The sequence below is a fragment of the Topomyia yanbarensis genome, chromosome 3, assembly GCF_030247195.1.
Source record: "Topomyia yanbarensis strain Yona2022 chromosome 3, ASM3024719v1, whole genome shotgun sequence".
Classification (NCBI taxonomy): Eukaryota; Metazoa; Arthropoda; class Insecta; order Diptera; family Culicidae; genus Topomyia; species Topomyia yanbarensis.
The window spans coordinates 211737995-211760471 of NC_080672.1; the positions used below are offsets into that span (position 1 = coordinate 211737995).

General features: G+C 36.1%; 1 protein-coding gene across 5 annotated transcripts in view; it reads left to right on the forward strand.

The window, feature by feature from the left end:
* The first annotated feature begins 2893 nt into the window (after window positions 1–2893).
* Window positions 2894–22477, forward strand: part of LOC131693122 (uncharacterized) — a 1060243-nt gene continuing 1040659 nt past the window's right edge. For 2 of the 5 annotated variants that reach the window (XM_058980688.1, XM_058980689.1), the window contains exons 1-2: window positions 2895–3922; window positions 14023–14193. In XM_058980688.1, coding sequence (XP_058836671.1) covers window positions 3185–3922; window positions 14023–14193 — 909 coding nt within the window. In that variant the 5' untranslated portion in view covers window positions 2895–3184. Of the gene's footprint in view, window positions 3923–14022; window positions 14194–22477 lie in introns of all 5 variants that reach the window. The other 3 variants (XR_009306156.1, XM_058980690.1, XM_058980692.1) reach the window with 3 other exon arrangements.

A 22477-nucleotide genomic window follows, 5' to 3' on the forward strand; every position in this document is an offset into this window, starting at 1 on the left:
TGTTAATTTCCATATTGAAAATTTTCTGCGGCAACTTCTTTCGATAAACCCATTTTTGAGTAAAAACTAACCAATTTAAACAAATGTTAAAACAACTAATTTTGAGTAATAAAGACGCAATCGATGAACTAGTTATAAAATCTTTTGTTGGGGAAAAATAACTTATTTTTGAGTATCGCTTTCAAAACATTTTTTGGGTAAAAAATACGCACTCGAAAAACTAGTTCTAAAATCTAATTTTAGGGAAAAATAACTTAATTTTGAGTATCACTTTCAAAACATTTTTTGGGTAAAATATACTTATTACTGAGTTCTGATACTATTACCTAAAAAATTGTAATGAGCTGATTACCTAATTTTAATGCAATGAAGTTTAGTTGAAAGTTGAGTACTTTTTACCCAAAAATAGGTTCCCCGAGCTAAGCGTGTACTTCGATCATGAAGCGTTGCCAGTTTCAATTTATTTCGACATTTCTAACCTGTCACTACGAAACAGAGCAATTGGGTATTGTAATTTGTTTTTTCAGTGTGCCAAGAAGTGATGACCCGTTTGTATGGGACCTTGGCGTATTTAATTTGTATTTGCTAGAAGTATATGCATGAAAATGCATAAACATCACAGCAGAAGAAAAGAGACGGGAATAGAAAGTATGCTAACCATGCATATTTTTGTTTCTCAGTGTAGGGATGTGAATATTTCAGTTCTAGTTCTATTTTGAAACTCCTATACAAAATAAAACGCTCCTGAACATGCCCTTACGAGCTATATAAAGCGGCCTTTACACATTCAATATTTTTGTCAGTACACAGTATTGACGATGTTGCTTCATTACGATAATCCCATTTGAAATGCACATCCTCAATACGTCAATACTTCCATCAAATACAAATAATTTGTATTTGCTTCTATTATACGGTCTATATTTTTGTCAATACTCTCTAGTATTTACAAAAATATTGAACGTGTAAGGGTCGCTTAACAGCTCAATCAAAAAGAAGAAGAAGATTTATTTATAAGCAGAACCTACACGGTTAAATAAAACAACCTGTAGAAAAGTTCTTTTAACTTACTTTTGAGTTGTGCGTCGCTTTCGCACTTATTAGTGTTGTCAAAAACAAAAAGAGAGATTCGACTCAGTCGAGGTCTTCCGTGGAGGAAGGTACTTTTGAGTTGTTTGGGGTGAACTCAAAATTAGGTAAATTCAACTTAAATTTGAGTATAAAAAACCTATCAATGAGTTGTAATTTTTGCCGTGGTTAAATGGAAACTACCTTCAACACGGTTTACCTAATTTTAAGTTCCCCCACGATACCACGAGATTGTGTCAAAGGAACTCAATTTTAGGTAGTTTTTCGTTTCCGTGTAAGAGAAGAGAAGACAATCGGGTAGCCAATTTGATCCAGTCCTAACCTCAATTAGGCAATCCATGAGACGTTTCTGATCAGCTGATTAATTCTTGTTTACTTCTTCTGACGTTACTCCGAGGGGTGCGACGTCCAACAATATCGTTGATTCGATCCAACATCAAACGAATCGGACTAACGAAGATGTTTGTCGGACGAGTTTTTCTGTTCGCAGGAGTAGACTTGTTGACAGAACCCACCGCTGAATTGTCAAACAAACGTCGTGGTGGATTGCCTAATATTGAACCAGCTTCTGATTGGTCGTTTTGCCAGTCAAGAGCGTACATAATATTTTCAAACGGGATGAAAAACAGTGCTGCTGAATCTATTTTGGCTACTTTTCATACACATGAACATTTCATGCAAATTGAATAAATACCCTGTGTGACAATATAACTACGTATATTGTTAAGAAAGACACGTATAAACATAAAATTCAATTTTTAAATGCAGCTAGTGAATTCACAATACTGACAGAGGGTCGATATTTGAGGTACAATTATTATCAGCAATTGTGAAAAATATGCAAATAGAATCTGGCAACGATGGATTCTTGTTGTCTTTGGAATTACGACAGGGCCTGGTAGACAGTGTTGCCACAATTAAATCTGTACCGGGAGTTGAAAAATCTTTTCTATCTGTACTCTTCTCTAGAAAAATCTGTACCGGATTCTGTACCCAAACAATAACAAAGTTGTTTTAAAAAAATCATTTTTCTTATACTGATTTTTTATTCGAGGAAACCAGACCAGAACTCGGAATCGGTTGTTTTATTTAAACTGGAATTTTCCAAGAAACCAGTCGGAATTATGGATCAGATTGACTGGGTAATGTCAATATCAGCTCGCCGCTACTTTGTTTGTAACCTAATACCGCTGATAGAATGCATAGCTGAGCATTACCATACATGACGATGCGAGAAACCTGCTTGCAGCAAATCAAATGGAGCATGCCAAAGTATACGTAGATACTCCGAGTAGATCTGCTCGATTTTGCTGGAAGCAGGTTTCTCGCACATCGCTTTCTAATGTCAGCTTCAGTTTATTTATTTATCAGTTCAAGCTCAGTCAGCTCCACTTCATCTTCTCGCCATCACTCTGTCAGCGGCCTAACTCTACGTTTACCTGCTATTTACTGCACGGAAACAAAAAACTACCTAAAATTGAGTTCCTTTGACTCAATCTCGTGGTATCGTGGGGGAACTTAAAATTAGGTAAACCGTGTTGAAGGTAGTTTCCATTTAACCACGGCAAAAATTACAACTCATTGATAGGTTTTTTATACTCAAATTTAAGTTGAATTTACCTAATTTTGAGTTCACCCCAAACAACTCAAAAGTAACTTCCCCCACGGAAGATCTCGACTGAGTCGAACCTCTCGTTTTGTTTTTGACAACACTAATAAGTGCGAAAGCGACGCACAACTCAAAAGTAAGTTAAAAGAACTTTTCTGCAGGTTGTTTTATTTAACCGTGTGGGATACATCACAGTGTTAAATTACATAACCTTGCTGTCATATAAAAAATCTGTACCAATCTGTACTTTTTCACAAAAATCTGTAATCTGTACCGTACAGAATCTGTACCAGAAACACTTCAAAAATCTGTACCATTCTAGATAAATCTGTACTTGTGGCATCACTGCTGGTAGATGAAATTAAGAAGAGCAAGAAGCCTGTTGTCTCTTCTCTTAGATTTGTATCAAGTCAAGGTGATGTTTCGTTTTTCGAGCTGCAATTCGCTAGAGTTTGTATAATATTTGGTTAATGAATTGACTATGAAATGGATCAAATTACGACAGAGAAAGATATATCTGCTTCAGAGTGTTCTAGTAATTCATCGTGGGATGAATCATCAACATCCGTTTCTAGCGTTTCGTTAAAGGATTCTTCAAGGCAATTTGAGTCAACCAAAATAACCACCGAAATCATAAAATTACCGAAGGACTTATGTGAAGATCAAGCTATTTTCAGAGAATTTTTTTCTCTGGATACATGGAACTGCTTGTCCAATCCTATACAAAAACATTTATGTTCGTTTTTGCCGATGTTCACCGGTACTATAGATTATGAAATATTAAACACAATCGAAGCCCTTTTTAGCAATAAAATCACTAGATTTGACTATTGTCCACTGAAGAAGCTACAAAAAGATGTAGAAGAATGTTATTGTAAACCTGAAATAGCGTTACTGCATGCAAGTGTCTCCAAAGCTGAACGTCGTGAGCAACGCTTTCAGGAATGCGATAGATTAGGATCGTTGGCCCATAAGGTATATGTTTCACGTGAAAAAGTTCTGCAGGAAGTGTACCATAGTGCAGGATATCCTATATTATCTCAAATGTATGACCCTGAAGATTTGATATATTCAACAACTGCTTTGAGAGCAAAAAAAAGATTTTTACGAGAGATAGCTTCTGTAACAGAACAGTTTGGCGGAAAAGATGTATTATCGGACGAGGATGCTGGTATATCAAATGTTTTACCGAGAAGACAACGACGATTGTTTGGAACACAGCAGGTAAGTATTATAGGTAAGGGACGATCCATAAATGACGTAGCATTGTTTGAGTGATTTTTAACACCCCCCTCCCCCATCCTAGCATTTCGTCACAAACCTCAAAATACCCCCTGGTAATTACGTAACTTGACGGTTATTCTACCCCCTCCTAGTCCCCTTAAAATTTTAAAAAAACTATGTTAGTCGAGGGTCTGCCCCAAAGGGGAAAAGAGCGTGTCCGGATAAGAATAAGAAGAGTGGCAGATTTGACAAACGCAAAACAGATTCAAGATAATCTGCATAAGGTGTATGCATGTGTGTACAATAATATTTTTGGTGGCAAACGCTTTGAGAGGCTGAAAGCACTAGTTTCTATATTCAAAACATTGTTTTAATTAATTTTGTTTTTGTTAACCTCTTTTTTGGGAAGTGAATCAGTATTTACGCAATGTCGATCTTGCGAATCGTAAAACCAAAACTCTTGCTTATGTATGCTTATACCTTATCTGGTACCATTTTGGGTTTTCACGTCATTCGCAGTTTGACAAGACCGTAATTTGATGTTGGAACGGTCCATCCCTGAGAATGATCATGGGAAGGGCAATCCCTCGGTTAGTCATTCCCCTCCAAAAAAGCTACGTAGCGTGACATGACCCCCTACCCCCTGTCGTCACACATCATCACAAAATACAAAACTCCCCCCTCCCCCATATAATGCTACGTCATTTATGGATGATCCCTAAGGTTTAAGCTACTTGTGTAGGAGTAGATATAGAACACCAGATTAGGATTGTCGTTAAGTACCATTTGCAGTTGGAAAACTGGAAAACCCAACCATCGACAATCGTATTTTCTCTGATTCTAAACAAAAGAATCACGTCGGAAGTAGTGCGCTGTATTCGTACAATGATGCGCTGTACAGCGCATTACTTCCGGCATCATGGATTAGCACTAAACAAGAAAAAAAGCTGGTTGGATTTGCCAGGTTTCAACTGTAACGATAATAGTAATCCACAGTTTCGATGCACGAACATGTGTACAGACGAAAACCTTCCACTTATTTTCAAGTTAAAAACAAATCTAAATCGATGAAAAGCGTAACCAAGTTCGCTTGTTTGTATTCCTTTCCTTCATTCATTTCGTGTGATTCCGGTCTGACCTAACACTGACCATCTGATGTGCACTTTCTAGCAGAAGTGGGAATAAAACACGTCTAGTGTTCTGCTCTTTTGCCGAAAATGCAACACTAGTGCTATCTACTTTCAATATAAAACCCCATGAGCATGTTACATTATCTTCGATTCTTATCCATCCAAAAGTGAGGCACGAACTCTATAATACTTTTCGCATTCAATCTATTTATTTATTTGCGTCAAACATATAGAATAGCATTATAATATTTACTTATATACTATACATTATTTCTACGGTTAAACTCAAATTTAATTTATTTTCTATACAAAAAAGATCAATTATTTCATAATTTTTCATTATAATGACGCATTATTATTTTGACGGAACAATTTTAATCCTAGTTAACCCTAAAACATTGTTCCTGGAATAAATTACGACCGCGCGTGAAAAGCACGTAACTTATAACTAAATCAGTTAAGGAATTTACGTTTTGACTTCGTTTTATCAGAGCATTTGCTTTGATGGACTTGCTCTTGTAGAAAATCGATATGTTTTTGTTGATTATGATTAGTGATGCAGCTGTGTTTTAAAAACTAAAGAAGCTCAAGTCTTCTGCCTGAGAAAGCCCTGAGTCGCCAAATATTATTCCTCCGAGCGGGACAATTATTGCTCCGTGTAGCAACTGATCATTTCCTCGAGTGGAAAACCGTTGCTTTGTGCAGCAACATATGATTTTCCCCGAATGGGTAAGTTTTTGCTGCAAGAAGCAAGTTTACCAAGAAATTAGCAGATCCACAACGATATGGATGCGTTCCATCTCTTGAGGGGATAACACATAGTCTTGCTATATGGAATACTTTAAAAAATAAAGCGTAAGTAATGATGGTTGAAGAGTAACAACCGAGAATTTAGTGCAAAGTGTAAAGAACCAACAGTAAAGAGTAAAGAAGAAAAAAGTAAAGAGTAACAAGTAAACAGTGAAGAGTAAGTAACGAGTAAAGAGCAAAGAGCAAAGAGTAAAGAAGATGATTAAAAGAGTAACAATTAAAGACATTATAATAAGGAGTAACCTAGAGAGCAAATTAATGAGCAAATAGTACCGTAGAATAAAGAGAAAAAATGGTATAGTAAAGACCAAAGTATAAATAATTCAAAGTAAAGAGTAATTTAATGAATGATTAGAAAAGAGATTAGAAAAAACAGTGAAATGTGAAGAATGATGAGATGTGAACGTAGTATAAATTATTGCTTGCATCGTGTTTTTACAAGTCGTTCATTCTTCGCATGGAATAATCCATGGGCAGTTGTGTTAGTATGTGATTGAGGTTAAATCGGATGGAATTTTTGACAAATCTTGTTCAATATGGTGGATAATCGCTGTGTGCGTTTCTTTTTTCATATACTTATGTGTTCATACACATTGCAACTGTGTTGGCGTCCTAGACGTCAAATAAGTCAATTGTTGCATAGCCGTCACACAAAAGCCTGATTGAATGGAGATTCACACTCTTAAATAGAGTAGAAGAGGAGGAAGATGTAGGGTATGAGCCAGTATAAATAAAATAATAAATCAATATTGAACCTCAATATCTACTCAACCTCTATCCTGTTCTTGTCTTGATGCAATAAAATCAAACGGAAGAATGATTTTATGTTAGCAGGCCTTGGTTGTTGTGACAGACAATCTAGCTTCAGTTTTTGGAAGGAAATAGATGAGAGCAGACGCAAAAGCTCCAGTCACGACAGTCGACACTAACTTAGTTAACAGGTTAAGTTAGCGCCGGATTGACGCTAGTTCCAAAAAACGGAGACACAATTTGTGTTCTTGAGCAAATCCCTAGTCCTACATGATGCCACGTAAGAAAAGAAGTTCTGATTTAAGCTGATGAAAACTAATGAAATCAAAACATTTGGTTTGGTTTAGCAGGCCAAGGTGCATTATGTTATATTTCTCCTTAGTGGAGGACAATTTGGCAAGAAAAAATTTGTTCTCCATTAAGGAGCAAATCGTTTGTTTTGTGTTCTTCACACGCAAAGATTCTCCTTAATAGAATTTATGGATGTGAAGCACAGAACCAACCACAACAGATGCTTTCGGCTCTCCGATTGTAATTCTATTCCAAAATTGGCCTGACGCATGTATTTTATTATGATTTTAGTGTGTAATGGTCTTCATAATTATAGCTGAAAACGTTTAATAAAGCCCAGCCCACTAAAGTGAAGACCCGTTTTAATCAGCCCCTTGATGAATTTTAGGCTGATAAAACGGGGACATTGACAAAACCGGGACATATGTTTTTCTTTCTTTTGAAGAAAGCGAAGCTCTTAAGATATTCTTCTTTAGTCCCTAGATATAGCCTCCTAATTTTTCTTGATTATTTAGCTTAAATTTCCCTTAAGAGCGTCTGACAGCGCAAAATAATTTTTTTGCATATTTCGAATCTATACACTGAAAAAAATCCAAACGTTAATTCTATTTGCTTCAAACCGCTTAAAATTCATATGAAGAAGAAATGCTATTGTTATCTCGTGCACACATATCTTCTATGTGTCAACTGTATAAACTATGTATGAACACACATAAGTTATATGTGCATATTGTTATAGAATGGGGTTTTATGTGCCCAATAGTTATGAAATGTGAATGTAAGATTAATATTTCTTGTAAATACACACATTAGGTTTATGTGCCAGCAAATAGTGTCTATATGCCTCCGTTAATTGCAAAAATCTATGTGTAAAATCAATAGGCATAACGTTTACTTTTTTTTGAGTGTAAGATAAGAAAAATATGCTCAAGAAAGGATTTACTCGAATTCAACTTGGTTCATCTGCTAGAGCCCATCAAATTACCAACTATAAATTTTCATATGAGGCTGATAAAATCGGGTCAAAAAGCTGATAAAATCATGTGCTGATAAAATCGGGTTTTCACTGTATTCGTTTTATATATTGTTTTGTAATGTTTCAAAAATGTAATTGGATTCTAAGATCACACTTAATTTAAAATCTCGTGCATTTTTGCATTTTTCTGCAAGTTGTTGCCTATGGGAATATTTGAAGTTTCTCTGCTAAAGGTCTATTGAGTTATATTTCTGCAAGGTTTGAAGGATTTTTAATCATATGTGAATTAGAATGGGATGAAAGAAAAAATAAGCAAATTGAATTTTATTCATGTTTTTATCAAATTTAGTCATCGTCCAATAGAATTCTCAAGGGGACGGGCATAGCGTAGTCGGTATATCGATTAAAGATGCACCGAATATTCGGTCCACCGAATATTCGGGCCGAATACCAGCCGGTTTTGATTTAAGCCGAATATACGGTACGCCGAATAATAAAAACCGACTTTCGGGCGAATATGATAAGTAATGGTCTAATATTCATGAAATATTTAAAAGAAACAAAATAAAAGAAAATACATAGGTATATACAAAATACTAGACCAAATATTCGGGCCGAATACCAGCCGATTTTAACTTCACCCGAATATTCGGTACGCCGAATAATTAAACATTAAATATTCGGTATTCGGCTGAAAGCCGAATAGTACTATTCGGTGCATCTCTAATATCGATTGCCTCAACTGGGTTCGATTCCCAACTTCGCACATAAGGTTAGAGATTTTTACAAAAGAGATTTCTCTAACCCAAAAAAGGGCGATTGACCTTAAGGTTAAAACCTTTATAATCAAAATAAAGAAAATTGAATTCTCGCAATCTTCGTGCATTTCGTGCTTGAAGATGTTTAGGTTTGAATAAATCCATTTTTGTTCTAAAAATCACTTGCAACTTTCCAACAAAAGTGATTGAAACATCAGTGCTACGGTAAAAATGTGCTCCAATGAAAGTTCCAAAAATCCAATGAAAGTTCCAAAGAACGAAACTATGGAGAAATTTATCCACCGTCTCCGGGATCAGGCTCGACTTTGTGATTATGGGGATGCTTTGGAGATGCGGATTACCGAGCAAATATTCGATAATTGCCGTGCCGATGCGCTCAGGGAGGCGATTTTGAAAAAAAAAAAAAGGTTGATGACGGTACCGGAAATAGCGGAGGAGGCTCGTGTTTTAGAAACGGTAAAAAGAATCGAGATGAGATGAGAAAACCCGCGGATGAGAATACTGTTCATCAAGTAAAGAAGAGCAGCCGAGAAGAATTGTGCTTCCGCTGCGGTAACCAAAGTAATTTCGCTAATGATAAAAAGTGTCCGGCGAGATCAAAAACATGCGACAAGTGCAAAATTGTGGGACATTTTAAGAAGATGTGTAAAACCAAATCAGCAAATCGAAGCGGTTCATCAAAGCACCGAGTCCAACAAGTGAAAAATTGCGGTGACTCTGCAACCGATTCTTCGGGAAGTGAAATTGAAAGTGATTCAGATGACGATGACGGAGTTAGGAATTTTGGAAATTCATGGAGAGGTATTTAACGTAGATAACGTTAATGAACCAATCATCGGAAAGTTGAAGGATACACAAGTAGAAATCAAAATCGATAGCAGTGTGACCCCGGTGCAACAGTCATGCAGAAGATTACCGATTCCGTTGAAAAAGTTGGTGAATGATAAGCTTGCTGATCTACTGAAGCAGGATATTATTGAACCCGCACCTTTGAAAATAACATGGGCTTCGCCTTTAGTCGTTACTCCCAAGGATGGTGGTAAGAGCGTGAGACTTTGTGTTGATATGCGGAAAGCAATCTTTACAGCCGATTTGTTGTAGCCGAAATTACTACTCACACTACTTCGAATGATGTAATTCGGATATTGAGACAAATTTTCACAAAATTGGGTTTGCCGATGGTGTTGAAAACTGATAATGCGAAAAATTTCTCCAGCCAAGAGCTCAAGGACTACTGTGTCGATTACGGTATCAAACTCACTCACACAACTCCATACTGGCCAAGTACAAATGGCGAGGTGGAACGTCAAAACCGGTCGCTCTTAAAGGTGATGAAAATTAGTCAGCTGCAAGGTAGTCAACTAGAAGATGCGCTACAAGAATATTTATACATGTATGCGTTAACTCCTCACAGCGTAACTGGAGTACCGCCAGCGACATTGATGTTTGATCGGTGATTTCGAGATTTATTTCCGCACGTTCAAGATGAAGTCGTCTTTGATGAAGAAATGCGGGAAAGGGACGCAATAGTAAAACACCAAGCTAAAGAAAACAGAGATAGGCTAGTTGGAGCAAAGGAATCTAACATTATAGTCGGAGATAAAGTTCTGATGAAAGACATGCAACCGCGAAAAAAAATACCTCTCCGTTTTTACCAACACCTGCAACAGTTATTGATAGACAGGGCAGTACGGTGACCGTCGAAACACCGAACGGACAACAATATAAGCGAAACACGGTACATCTAAAAACTTTCATAAACCGGAAGTATTGGCAGAGGACATCACATCATCAGAGTTTACTATAGAAACGCCCGAATCCGGAGATCGTAACTGTGGTCAATCGACAGGTCTGCGTCCGCGCAGAGAATTAATGCAACCAAAGCGTTATGATTATTTATTAGATTAAGTGTGCATTTCAAACTTCTATTAGAAAAAGAGAGATATGTTGTGACGACTTGGCAACACTGAATCGACTATGTAAAACATTCTGTTCATACTGCTGATCATTAATAAAGATACCTTGATAGACTCCAGTCGTGTGTGGTTTTAGTCATAGCAGGACGCACTATGGCCAGCCTCCAATACTACAATTTAGTGCCCAGTTTTATAGTGACGTCTTAATAAACAAACAGAAAGAGGCTTGCAGTGTTACTAAGGTTCTATTGAAAATTTTCTCTAGAACTAGTCTGTGCTTGACTCTTAAAGTGCACAGACTCTGGGTCTTACTCCAAAACTTGATTCCGTCAGACACTGGTAACTCTGTTACTAGTTGTAATTATTAAATACAACACGTATAGTGTAAAATATAGTTATCCCTTAAACGCATAATGCTGTTTTAAATCAACATTGCGAAAAACATCACAGTAATGTATTGAAACTATTAGACAATTTTCACAAAATTTAAAAAAAATACGCCTTTAAGGGCTAATATGACTCCCATGTTTGGAAATAAAGTGAACTGTGATATTAATTGATGCAAAAAATATCAATCGTGCATTTTTAAAAGACTAATTACGTACAACAAGATGTTGTCAGAAATGGTACCCATTTGTAGCCAAAATCGGAGTATGCCAAAAAGGGAGCATGCCAAAAGCGGAACGTGCCAAAAACGGAATCTTTCTGTATAACAAACATAATGATGTGAAGGTGCTAAACGCGCACCAAAATCCTGTCAATCCTATTTTTCATTGGATTGTCTGCTCTAAAGTTTTCACTGAAAGGGCCATTCATAAATGATGTCGCATATTGATAGTTGGAGAAGAGCATGGTGTAACATGAATTCCCGAGTTAAAAAATAAAAATCTCGACAGAAGTTTGATTGGGGCTCGGAAGCCGAATGTCGGGGAGCCAACAAAAGAGAAAAAATTTCTCTTTTATTTGCTATCTACGACTGTGTTGGGCGATTGGCGGTTTGTTTGGATTTTCCCCTGGGGTGAATTTTGGCTATTGAGCCCTAGTCACATTGTTTGTCGAAAAATGGATTTGAGACATAGGGCCCTGTTCTCGCAGTCGCATCGCTTAGTGGCTGGAAGGAAATTTTCTTCTAGTCGATGGGTGGCGTGACTGTGAGAATAGGGCCCGTACTAGTGGAGCGAGAATAAATTACGTAACGCTTTTAGGAAGGGGCATAAGAAAATGTGACATGTTGTGACATATGGGTGAGAGGAGTAAACTAGAGCGTTACGTAACATGTTTTTAACAAAGAAAAAAAAGAATTTAAAATTTGAAGAATTCGTTACGTAATAGAGGACCCCCCTCCCTCTTAAGAACTTTGTTACATGGGGAAGGAAAAGTCGATTTTGTGCAATTTTTGCGTTGCGTAATTTATGAATGGTCCCTAATGAAACCAACAACAATTTGCAATATGTATTTCAGACTATTTTTTCTGCGTGACATTGTTTATGAGAAGCCCTCATACAAACAATATTCCATAACGAATATCACGTACCATCGGTGACAGAGCAGTGGGATTAAGGCCAAATTCCCTCCGGGTCGTGCAAAACTGAGAAGCGACATCACTTTAAAGACAGAGAACAGACGTCGACACCAAGCGTAAAAGTTGAGTAAAAAATTTACTGCACATCAAAAAGCAATTGTGAAATGGTTCTGTGGTTATTCCGTGTAGTGCGTGAGTTTTATTGAATTGTAGTAGATCACACAATTGATGTCCAAGTAGACCTGTGCGCCGCCGGCCACGCCGCCACCGCCGGTGAATTTTAAGAAACGCCGACGCCGAAAGGTAGACCGACGGCGCGCCGCCGACGCTTTTTTCCCACGCCGACAAGTCGCGAACTCGAAAATCGTTGGCTCATAATTTTAACCGCAAATCTACAAACATTGTTTATGGTCCGAATATACAACGTTAACTGATTGATGATTAATCACATATTGATGTTTATTTGGTATTAGTGGTTGTGAATTAGATCACAAAATTAACAGTCTTGATATTTTCTCGCAAATCATTACACGACACTCGGAATACAATTCATGGATCCATTCTTGCTTCGTCAACTGGTTATGATTGCGAGCATATAAGTTACAATTCACCATTCGTGCGCGTGGAAATGTCCACAAATTAAAAAAAAACACTTCCACTTTCAAGATATAAGTAATAAAATTTACGATAATGTGCCTGATCTTAATCTTTGCACGTAATCAATTTTACTGGAATACAGTGTATTATTCATCGATTTTTTAAACGATTCATGATTCCTAGTATGCTAGACACGAGCTCGTGAAACTGTTCATGATATAGTTCATGAAGTAATTAATTTTCCACATAATCTTAATATACTTACGAAAACAATTTCAAGGAACTCAGACTATTATTCATGGATTATTCGCTCTGCTCTTTGGTTTTGAAATTTCTATGTGAGATATTGTGTACAAATGCTAGCAATCAGTCTCATAGTTATTCTTTTGTTAAGATTCAGTGTAATGTTCGGAATTAAATAAAACTGCGCTAAGCATCAAAAATACATTACTTAGCCGCAATTGAAGTCCGTGAAATAATTAAGAAAACTATAAGACACGTGACTCTGTGTAAAAAACCCGACGATAAACTCAAGACTAATATATCACGTTAACACGAAGAGAATTTACGAAAATCGTTGCACATCATTCAATTCTTGACTTTTTTAGTGAATAAAGTTAATACAAATCAATGTATCATCAAGTTATGAACTAGAATCATAAAAATATTAAGCATATTCAGACGCAACCTCCTACTAAACATTTGAGTATAATGCCATCTTTTTTCGCGTGAACTAGTTTTTTAAAAACACAAAAATTATTTTCAATGCGAGGTTTACTTATCATTGATTGAATTATGACCAGAATGATCTTGACTTTTCGCGACGCTGGTGCACTGATGTGGCGATGCAGAGGGTAAGATTTTTGGTCTCAAAAATTATTCATCGTGTGATCTAGCCCCACTCAGGAAAGATTTTCAGTGTCAGTTGCATCAACCCGGTATCACAGACAAAAAAGACGTAACACGAGATGAATTTTCATCACTCGTAGAAAAAACGGTCGTTTTAAATTACAAAAAATGTGCCATATCAGCGAGTGTGGTGTTAGTGAAGAGATTTTGACACAGAGCTAAATGCGTTACTTAGTTTCCCCACCCACCCAAAAACGTTACCATCTTTTTAATCTCATGCAAACCAAAACACACAAAATGGGCCGGAAATGTGAAATTCATTCTTGTCGAAATGCCCAAGGCGGGAGTTGTTTACAATTATTTCTTAAGTTACAACACGATGCCGATCGCCGAGTAAGCACTTAATAGGATGTTAGTAATTTAATTGATTCGGTGTAGTCTATGTAGTAACCACGTCATTTCTCTCTTGTATGTTTTCAGGGATGTATATCCAGTTCTGGAACAGATAATCGTATAGCCAATACTTTTGCGTACAAGGATGATCATCCAACCACCGGACATTTAATTGGACCAAACGGAAAGTTTTTCATTTCAGATCACTATTATAGAAATATTTTAGTCTGTCACAAACGTCGAAAAATTGAAGAGCCGGTAAGTGTTTCTTGAATTGTTAATAATAATTAAGGGGATCATCCTAATTAAAGATGCACCGAATATTCGGTCCACCGAATATTCGGGCCGAATACCAGCCGGTTTTGATTTAAGCCGAATATACGGTACGCCGAATAATAAAAACCGACTTTCGGCCGAATATGATAAGTAATGGTGTAATATTCATGAAATATTTAAAAGAAACAAAATAAAAGAAAATACATAGGTATATACAAAATACTAGACCAAATATTCGGGCCGAATACCAGCCGATTTTAACTTCACCCGAATATTCGGTACGCCGAATAATTAAACATTAAATATTCGGTATTCGGCTGAAAGCCGAATAGTACTATTCGGTGCATCTCTAATCCTAATTACCTAGGAAAATAATACATTTTCTCGCTTTTTATTTGACAGCGTAATGACGATGTATATCAATAATATTTTACGTGTATTTGATTACACTAGTTTACAGCATTTCTGAACTAAAAAACTAGCGTTCATTTTCAATGTAAAATCGTGTGCTGAATCCGAAAATGAGGTCCAAAAAATTTACAGTAGAGCAGTTTTCGAGCTACTGTAAAAAAAATGAATTTTACATTTAAAATTAAAAGTACGTTCAGTAAAATCCAAATATCTTCGGATGTAGTGCATCGATATGAAATATTATAATGATGAATTAATGGTAATTGTATGCACTTTCGATCGTTAGAACATTTTGTTGTAGTGCGACTACTGGTTCTGGCGTTATTTACGAATTTATTGAACTTTTTCTTAATTTTTCGTCATTTTTTGAATAAGGGTGAGCGTTTGGTCAATGTTTTGGGCAAGATGGAGCGATCCTAAAAATTATATTTTTATGGGAAGTTAAAGCCTGCTAATAACCAATAAAAATAAGCACTTATTGGGTTAAATCGGATGGAAATTGTGAAAGTTATTCAATTTTTTGTAGAATGGAGATTTTTGTGTTTCTATGGGTCAACTTATTGAACCGTCTCGATTTGAATTTTGTCTAGGGTTTGTTTCATAATATGTGAGGGATTCTCTGTCAGAATTCTGTTAAACAAGTAAATTGATGAATTTTGAGAGAATTTATTGTGGGGTAATATTCGAACTCGTTTATCCAAATGATTCAAGACTTCTGATAACAATAATTACAGACTCAGTGGAGTAATGTTATTAAAAATTTGGCATTATAAAATACGCATAATATTTACATATGTTATACAGAAGCGTATATGCTCAAATACGTTGTAACGCTCCACAACGCCTTGATACCCATATAGGAAGTTTATGAAGGTGCAAAATTTTAAATTCGGGCGCTAGCTTCACGAATGATGACTTATCCACTGAATTCGTCACGTTTTGTTCTACTAACAATTTATTTTAGGTTATTAAAACGTCTTGAAGTTTATAATTTGAAATTATATTGGATTCACATTGGCTTCCATGATGTATCGATTTTACTGTACTGGTTCACAAAACTTCAATATAGTACTATTGTGTAAAACATCTAAGTGCAATTACAAAACATTCTACGTTCTTCAAATTATTCTGAAGATCCGATTTTGAGATTTTAAACCTAAAATAAGTCTTGTTCGATGTCCTCCATAATTTTAAACCACGAATTAAAACAAATTAAAAGTTTTACGTATTATTAATTTTATAATACTTGACGTATGTAGTATCACATATTTTTACGGATTCGTATAGCTTGTATTAACATTGTACAAAACCCAGTTGAGCAGCTAGTGTTCCAAAAAACGATTTCTATGGCATGTGAGGATTTAGTTTACAACGAAATGTGTATCATAAGAGTGTTATTTTATGTAATACACTTGTAAATATTACAAGCAGTATTGCATATCAATCATTCGATGACTTATAATTTCATTGAGCGTGAAATTATTGTTATTAGAAGCCTTGAATCATTTGGATAAACGAGTTCGAATATTACCCCACATTAAAATCTTTCAAAATTCCTCCATTTACTTGTTTAACAGAATTCTGACATATATAATGAAACAAGCCCTAGGAAAAATTGGAATCGAGACGGTTCAATAAGTTGACCCAGAGAAACACAAAAATCTCCATTCTACAAAAAATTGAAAAAGTTTTCAAAGTCTGAGTGAATAACTTTCGAAATTTCCATCCGATTAAAACTAATAAGTGCTTATTTTCATTGGTTATTAGTAGGCTTTAATTTACCATAAAAATATAATTTTTAGGATTGCTTTATCTTGCCCAAAATATTGACCAAACGCTCATTTTTATTCAAAAAATGACGAAAAATTAAGAAAAAGTTCAATAGATTCATAAATAACGCCAGAACCAGAATTCGCATTAAAACAAACCGTTCTAACGATCGAAAGTGTATTCAATTACCTTTAATTCAACATTAGGGGAACTCGGGGCTAGTTGGCGGTTGGGGTAAGTTGGCGGAATCCCTTTTTCTCTGTTTCTATTAGACATGTAGCGGTGCCTCTTTTTGTGTACCTCAAGTTATGTGAAACCCATTATCCAATGTGTTTTGTTGCAAAACGATTGGTTTGGTGGAAGTTGTGGGTGATATTGTGTTTTTGAGGATTGTACGTCGATTCCCGGTTTACCATTTCCCGGAAAACCATTTTCCGGAATGTCATTTCCCAGAAAACCATTTCCCGGAATGTACCATTTCCCGGAAAACCATTCACCGGAATGTACCATCTCCCAGAATATCATTTCCCGGAATGTACCATTTCCCGGAATACTATTTCCCGGAATGTACCATTTCCCGGAATACCATTACCCGGAATGTGCTTTTTCTCGGTAATTATTTATACTATTGAAATCTAAAGTAAACATGTAATTTGAACTTTAAGAACAAATCCAGAGCTATGTTGACTTACATATGGGTCATTCCAGGCGAAGTGATCAAAAAAAAAATGCAAACTTGAATTCGACCTTCATGGATTTGAACCAAATTTGGAGGAATTGTTCATCTAGGGCGAATATATAAAAACCAAAATTTTTGTGACAATTGAACCACCCCTCGGGTCATGGGAGCACCCCCCGTTTTGGCAAATTGCCAAAACGCTTGATTTTCTTCTGATCATATCTCCGGTTCTATTTACTCTAGAATCAAACCGTAAGTTGGCTTTTGAAGAAAATTGTTCAAGGAGTCTAGAAATAATATTATTTTTTGCCGGCAGTGTTGCCCTATGCGATTTTTTAAGTTAAATATTAAAAAATATTTTTTCTCTCAATACATATGACCTGCGTTAAGCCAAAGCGAACTGAGCGCCATAATTTTTTCCTGGTATTTTCAATGAAAAAATTACTTTTTCGATTATTTACCATAATCATAGAAAGTTTAAGGGTACTTATTTGCTATCGATTACTATTTGAGTTCTCAGAAATAAATTGATGCAGGTGTTTATAGTGCTACATTAGCTGCGATAGCGATTTATAGGAAGGTACCTCCAAATGGCGCTTGGTCCTCTTTGGCTTAACACAGGCCATATATTTTAATTTTGAAAATTTTAATTCCATCGCGTTCCTCAGACATTCTTACATAAAAAACACTTATCATCTCAATATAATATGAGCGCATCCTGACATATACCGTTTTGAAGGGAAAAACTCCAATTTTCTCATATAAAATCGCAAGCGCGCAACACTAAAAAACCAACCAACGATTCTATAGCATTCAAAATCTTATCATTTTATAGAAGGCAATATCATGAACAATCCACTAGAGATTTTGAGTCGAGTTTATAGAAACAGCCCAACGAATCATGTGTTTTTACCTTCCAAGATGTTTGTGGACCTGCATACACGTGGCCTGGTTACATAGAGAGAATTCTAGTTCCTAAAAACTTTTATTATCACGAGCGTTTACAATTAACCACTTTTTTCGTGAATGGTCTTCGCCGTTACAGAAGAGTAATCTTGGATTCGTTCAATTATTTTAACAAGGAACCCGTGAAAAAATTTAAGGGTTGTGTACAAGACACGACCACGATGACATTAAAAATGTAGCCAGTTTTATAAGCAATCAATATTATCCGTGGCCAAATTAAAACCCCTTAATGCCATAGACTGTTTTAGAACTACACACAGGCATGCTATTCGTCACTAGAGATAATGTGCTTTTTCTCGGTAATTATTTATACTATTGAAATCTAAAGTAAACATGTAATTTGAACTTTAAGAACAAATCCAGAGCTATGTTGACTTACATATGGGTCATTCCAGGCGAAGTGATCAAAAAAAAAAATGCAAACTTGAATTCGACCTTCATGGATTTGAACCAAATTTGGAGGAATTGTTCATCTAGGGCGAATATATAAAAACCAAAATTTTTGTGACAATTGAACCGCCCCTCGGGTCATGGGAGCACCCCCCGTTTTGGCAAATTGCCAAAACGCTTGATTTTCTTCTGATCATATCTCCGGTTCTATTTACTCTAGAATCAAACCGTAAGTTGGCTTTTGAAGAAAATTGTTCAAGGAGTCTAGAAATAATATTATTTTTTGCCGGCAGTGTTGCCCTATGCGATTTTTTAAGTTAAATATTAAAAAATATTTTTTCTCTCAATACATATGACCTGCGTTAAGCCAAAGCGAACTGAGCGCCATAATTTTTTCCTGGTATTTTCAATGAAAAAATTACTTTTTCGATTATTTACCATAATCATAGAAAGTTTAAGGGTACTTATTTGCTATCGATTACTATTTGAGTTCTCAGAAATAAATTGATGCAGGTGTTTATAGTGCTACATTAGCTGCGATAGCGATTTATAGGAAGGTACCTCCAAATGGCGCTTGGTCCTCTTTGGCTTAACACAGGCCATATATTTTAATTTTGAAAATTTTAATTCCATCGCGTTCCTCAGACATTCTTACATAAAAAACACTTATCATCTCAATATAATATGAGCGCATCCTGACATATACCGTTTTGAAGGGAAAAACTCCCATTTTCTCATATAAAATCGCAAGCGCGCAACACTAAAAAACCAACCAACGATTCTATAGCATTCAAAATCTTATCATTTTATAGAAGGCAATATCATGAACAATCCACTAGAGATTTTGAGTCGAGTTTATAGAAACAGCCCAACGAATCATGTGTTTTTACCTTCCAAGATGTTTGTGGACCTGCATACACGTGGCCTGGTTACATAGAGAGAATTCTAGTTCCTAAAAACTTTTATTATCACGAGCGTTTACAATTAACCACTTTTTTCGTGAATGGTCTTCGAGATCCAGAGGAATGGGTTAAATTTATCGTCGAAATCAAAGGATTTCATTTTCGCCGTTACAGAAGAGTAATCTTGGATTCGTTCAATTATTTTAACAAGGAACCCGTGAAAAAATTTAAGGGTTGTGTACAAGACACGACCACGATGACATTAAAAATGTAGCCAGTTTTATAAGCAATCAATATTATCCGTGGCCAAATTAAAACCCCTTAATGCCATAGACTGTTTTAGAACTACACACAGGCATGCTATTCTTCACTAGAGATAATTGTTGAATTTTTAAATTAATATCGATAACCTATAGTGTGATAAATTCAAGTTTTAAAAAAGTTTTATTCAAATCCATGAAATGGGAACATCAATTAATGATGCTAACAAACAAGACCTTACATCTATCTTTAAATACCTGCTATCAAATTAAATGTTTGCAAGCATGATAGAAAATTAACTGGTCATAACTCAAACTATTCGTAAACAAAGAAAGTTTAACATATGTATCTTTATATATTCGGTAGTATAATTAACATTAACTCTGAAATGTTCTATATTTGGAGTCCATTGGTGGAATCCTGAAAAGGACTATTTGTGGAATCCACAAACACGCGTGCTATGGAATGAAAAGTACTAAACTAACTAAGGGCTTTTGGTTTAACAAAAATCACATGCAGAATGGAACAATTAGTCAGCTGCAAAACAAGGTCTGCCTTCTCACGCTACTTACATCAGATAAATATTTCGAAATAACAAGAAACAACCCTTCCCTTCAGAATCTAATATGAAATACTGATAGCTTGGAACGTGACATCGGCTTTTATCTCTTTCGCACTGATGATGGAAGGACTACCTTCACGAGAATAACGAAAAAATATTTGCGGATTTTTCACATCCTCCGATTTCTATAATATTGTAGACTTTTGGATTTGGCTTGATTTTCGCCAATTTCAGCATGACAATATACTTTTAAATAACTGTACATTTTTGTATTGTTTCGGAAGGATAATTTTAAACAAATCACAGATTGTTGTAAATTTCAGATTGTCAATGTACGCGCAAGCAACAAGTAACGAATATAAACGGCGGAATTAGGTTATCGTTGTCATCGTCAAGAATTTTTCAAACTTGTTCTTCATTGTTGGTTATAGCCCTGAAAAGGGCTTTTAATTTACACAAATAACATGCGAAATGGAACCAACAGTCAGCCGCAATAACGGTTTGCCGTCTCTTCCAGCCACGCGCTACTTACATCGGATAAATAATTAAAATTGGAAAGAAACAAACAACCTTCCCCTTCAACAGATAATTTGAAATACTGATAGTTTGAAACGTGACATCGGCTTTTATCACTTTCGCATTGTTGATGGAAGGACTGCCTTCATGCAGAATAACGAACAAAAATTTGCGGATTCTTTTTGGTACGGCTTTCGCTAGTTGGCAGTGTTGCTACATTCTCCAATTTTCTGAAACATTGCAGAATTTTGGATTATGTTTCCGAAAGATTATTTTTTAATAAATCGCAGGTTTTCACCAATTTCAGCCTCGAAATGTACTTTAAGTAGCTGCCCATTTTTGTATTGTTTCGGAAGTATAAATTTAAACAAATAACAGATTGTTGCAAATTTCAGATTGCTTGCGCGTGTGCAAGCAACAAATAACGAATATAAACTGCGCAATTGAATTATCGCTGTCAATGATTGGAAATATTCAAATTTGTTCTTCATTGTTTGTTATAGCCCTTAAAAGGGTTTTTAATTTACCAATAACATGCAGAATGGAACAATTAGTCGGCTTCAACTGAGGTTGGGCAACTCTTCCAGCCGCGCGCTATTTACATCGGATCACCCCCAGCGGTAGCAGTGATCAAATGCAGCACTCTACGCAGTGCATTGTCAACATGCATGATTGCTACTGCTGTTCTTTACGGCCCGACGATCGACGGGAGAATGAAGTCGCTCGAGAAATGATATTCTTTAAATAGTCGAGGATGACGTCATTCATAGAAGCGTAGTGTGCTAGGTGCTCAAATCTGTCGTACGAGACGCTATAGATACGATGTTATTTGGCTGGCAAAAGAGCAACAACTGATTCAAACAGGCACACGGCACATTTATTTATAACTTTTCGTGTTCGTTTGAATCACTAAGCTGCTCCCTTTCGACGGCGCTGCCGGGGATAGATTGACTGATGTATGAGAGTTTTCACGTTTTCGAGATCTGTTCATTTTTGCTTGTTTTTCAATAGTGTACTATTGAAATACAAAAACACTATAGCAATAAAACATAATTTCAGTTAATTCTGAATTGTTTAGTGATAACCAGACGGAAATCCGTTCATAAATAAGAAAGTTATTAGCGTTCAAAATAGTGACGCAAAAACGTGACATCGTTTGATTTAAGATTTTAGAATGACACCCTGCCCCAGATAGTGCAGTAAGACATTTTCAATGTCAAAAAACGCGTTAATGAAAACCGCGTAAATTTCAAAATCCGCGTAAAAAACCTGAGTGTACTCTCCTATATAAAATACTACGCTGCTGAGCAGTGCAATAACTACAGAAGCACGTTGTCAGATGCCTTACTGATAAAAAACATATAACCGAAATATGAAACATGAAAACCAATTGGCCCTTTACCCTACGCAGCTACAAAGCGCCGTAAACATGGATTAACAAGTTACAACGCACACGCATGCATAAAAATAAATATATTTTTTTCAAACGCAACACTCTTAAGCAGCACACACCGTATTGAATTATATCCAAACCACCCCGCCCACCCACTTTGCAAATCATTCTGTGACACCATGCTGGTACCCGACAAATCCGCACACGGCCACCGCTGTCGAAAATGCATAGCGTCTACCGCTTATTGTAGTGCCCAGACGCTGCAGCCATGATCTTACCCGTTCGACATAAGAACAAAAACTGATTCAAACGGTTACGCGTCACCTCTATTTATAAACTAACCGTATATGGTTTAGTCACTTAGGTGCGAGTGTGTGCAAATGCCAACGTTACCGAAAATCGATAGCGCTTATTGC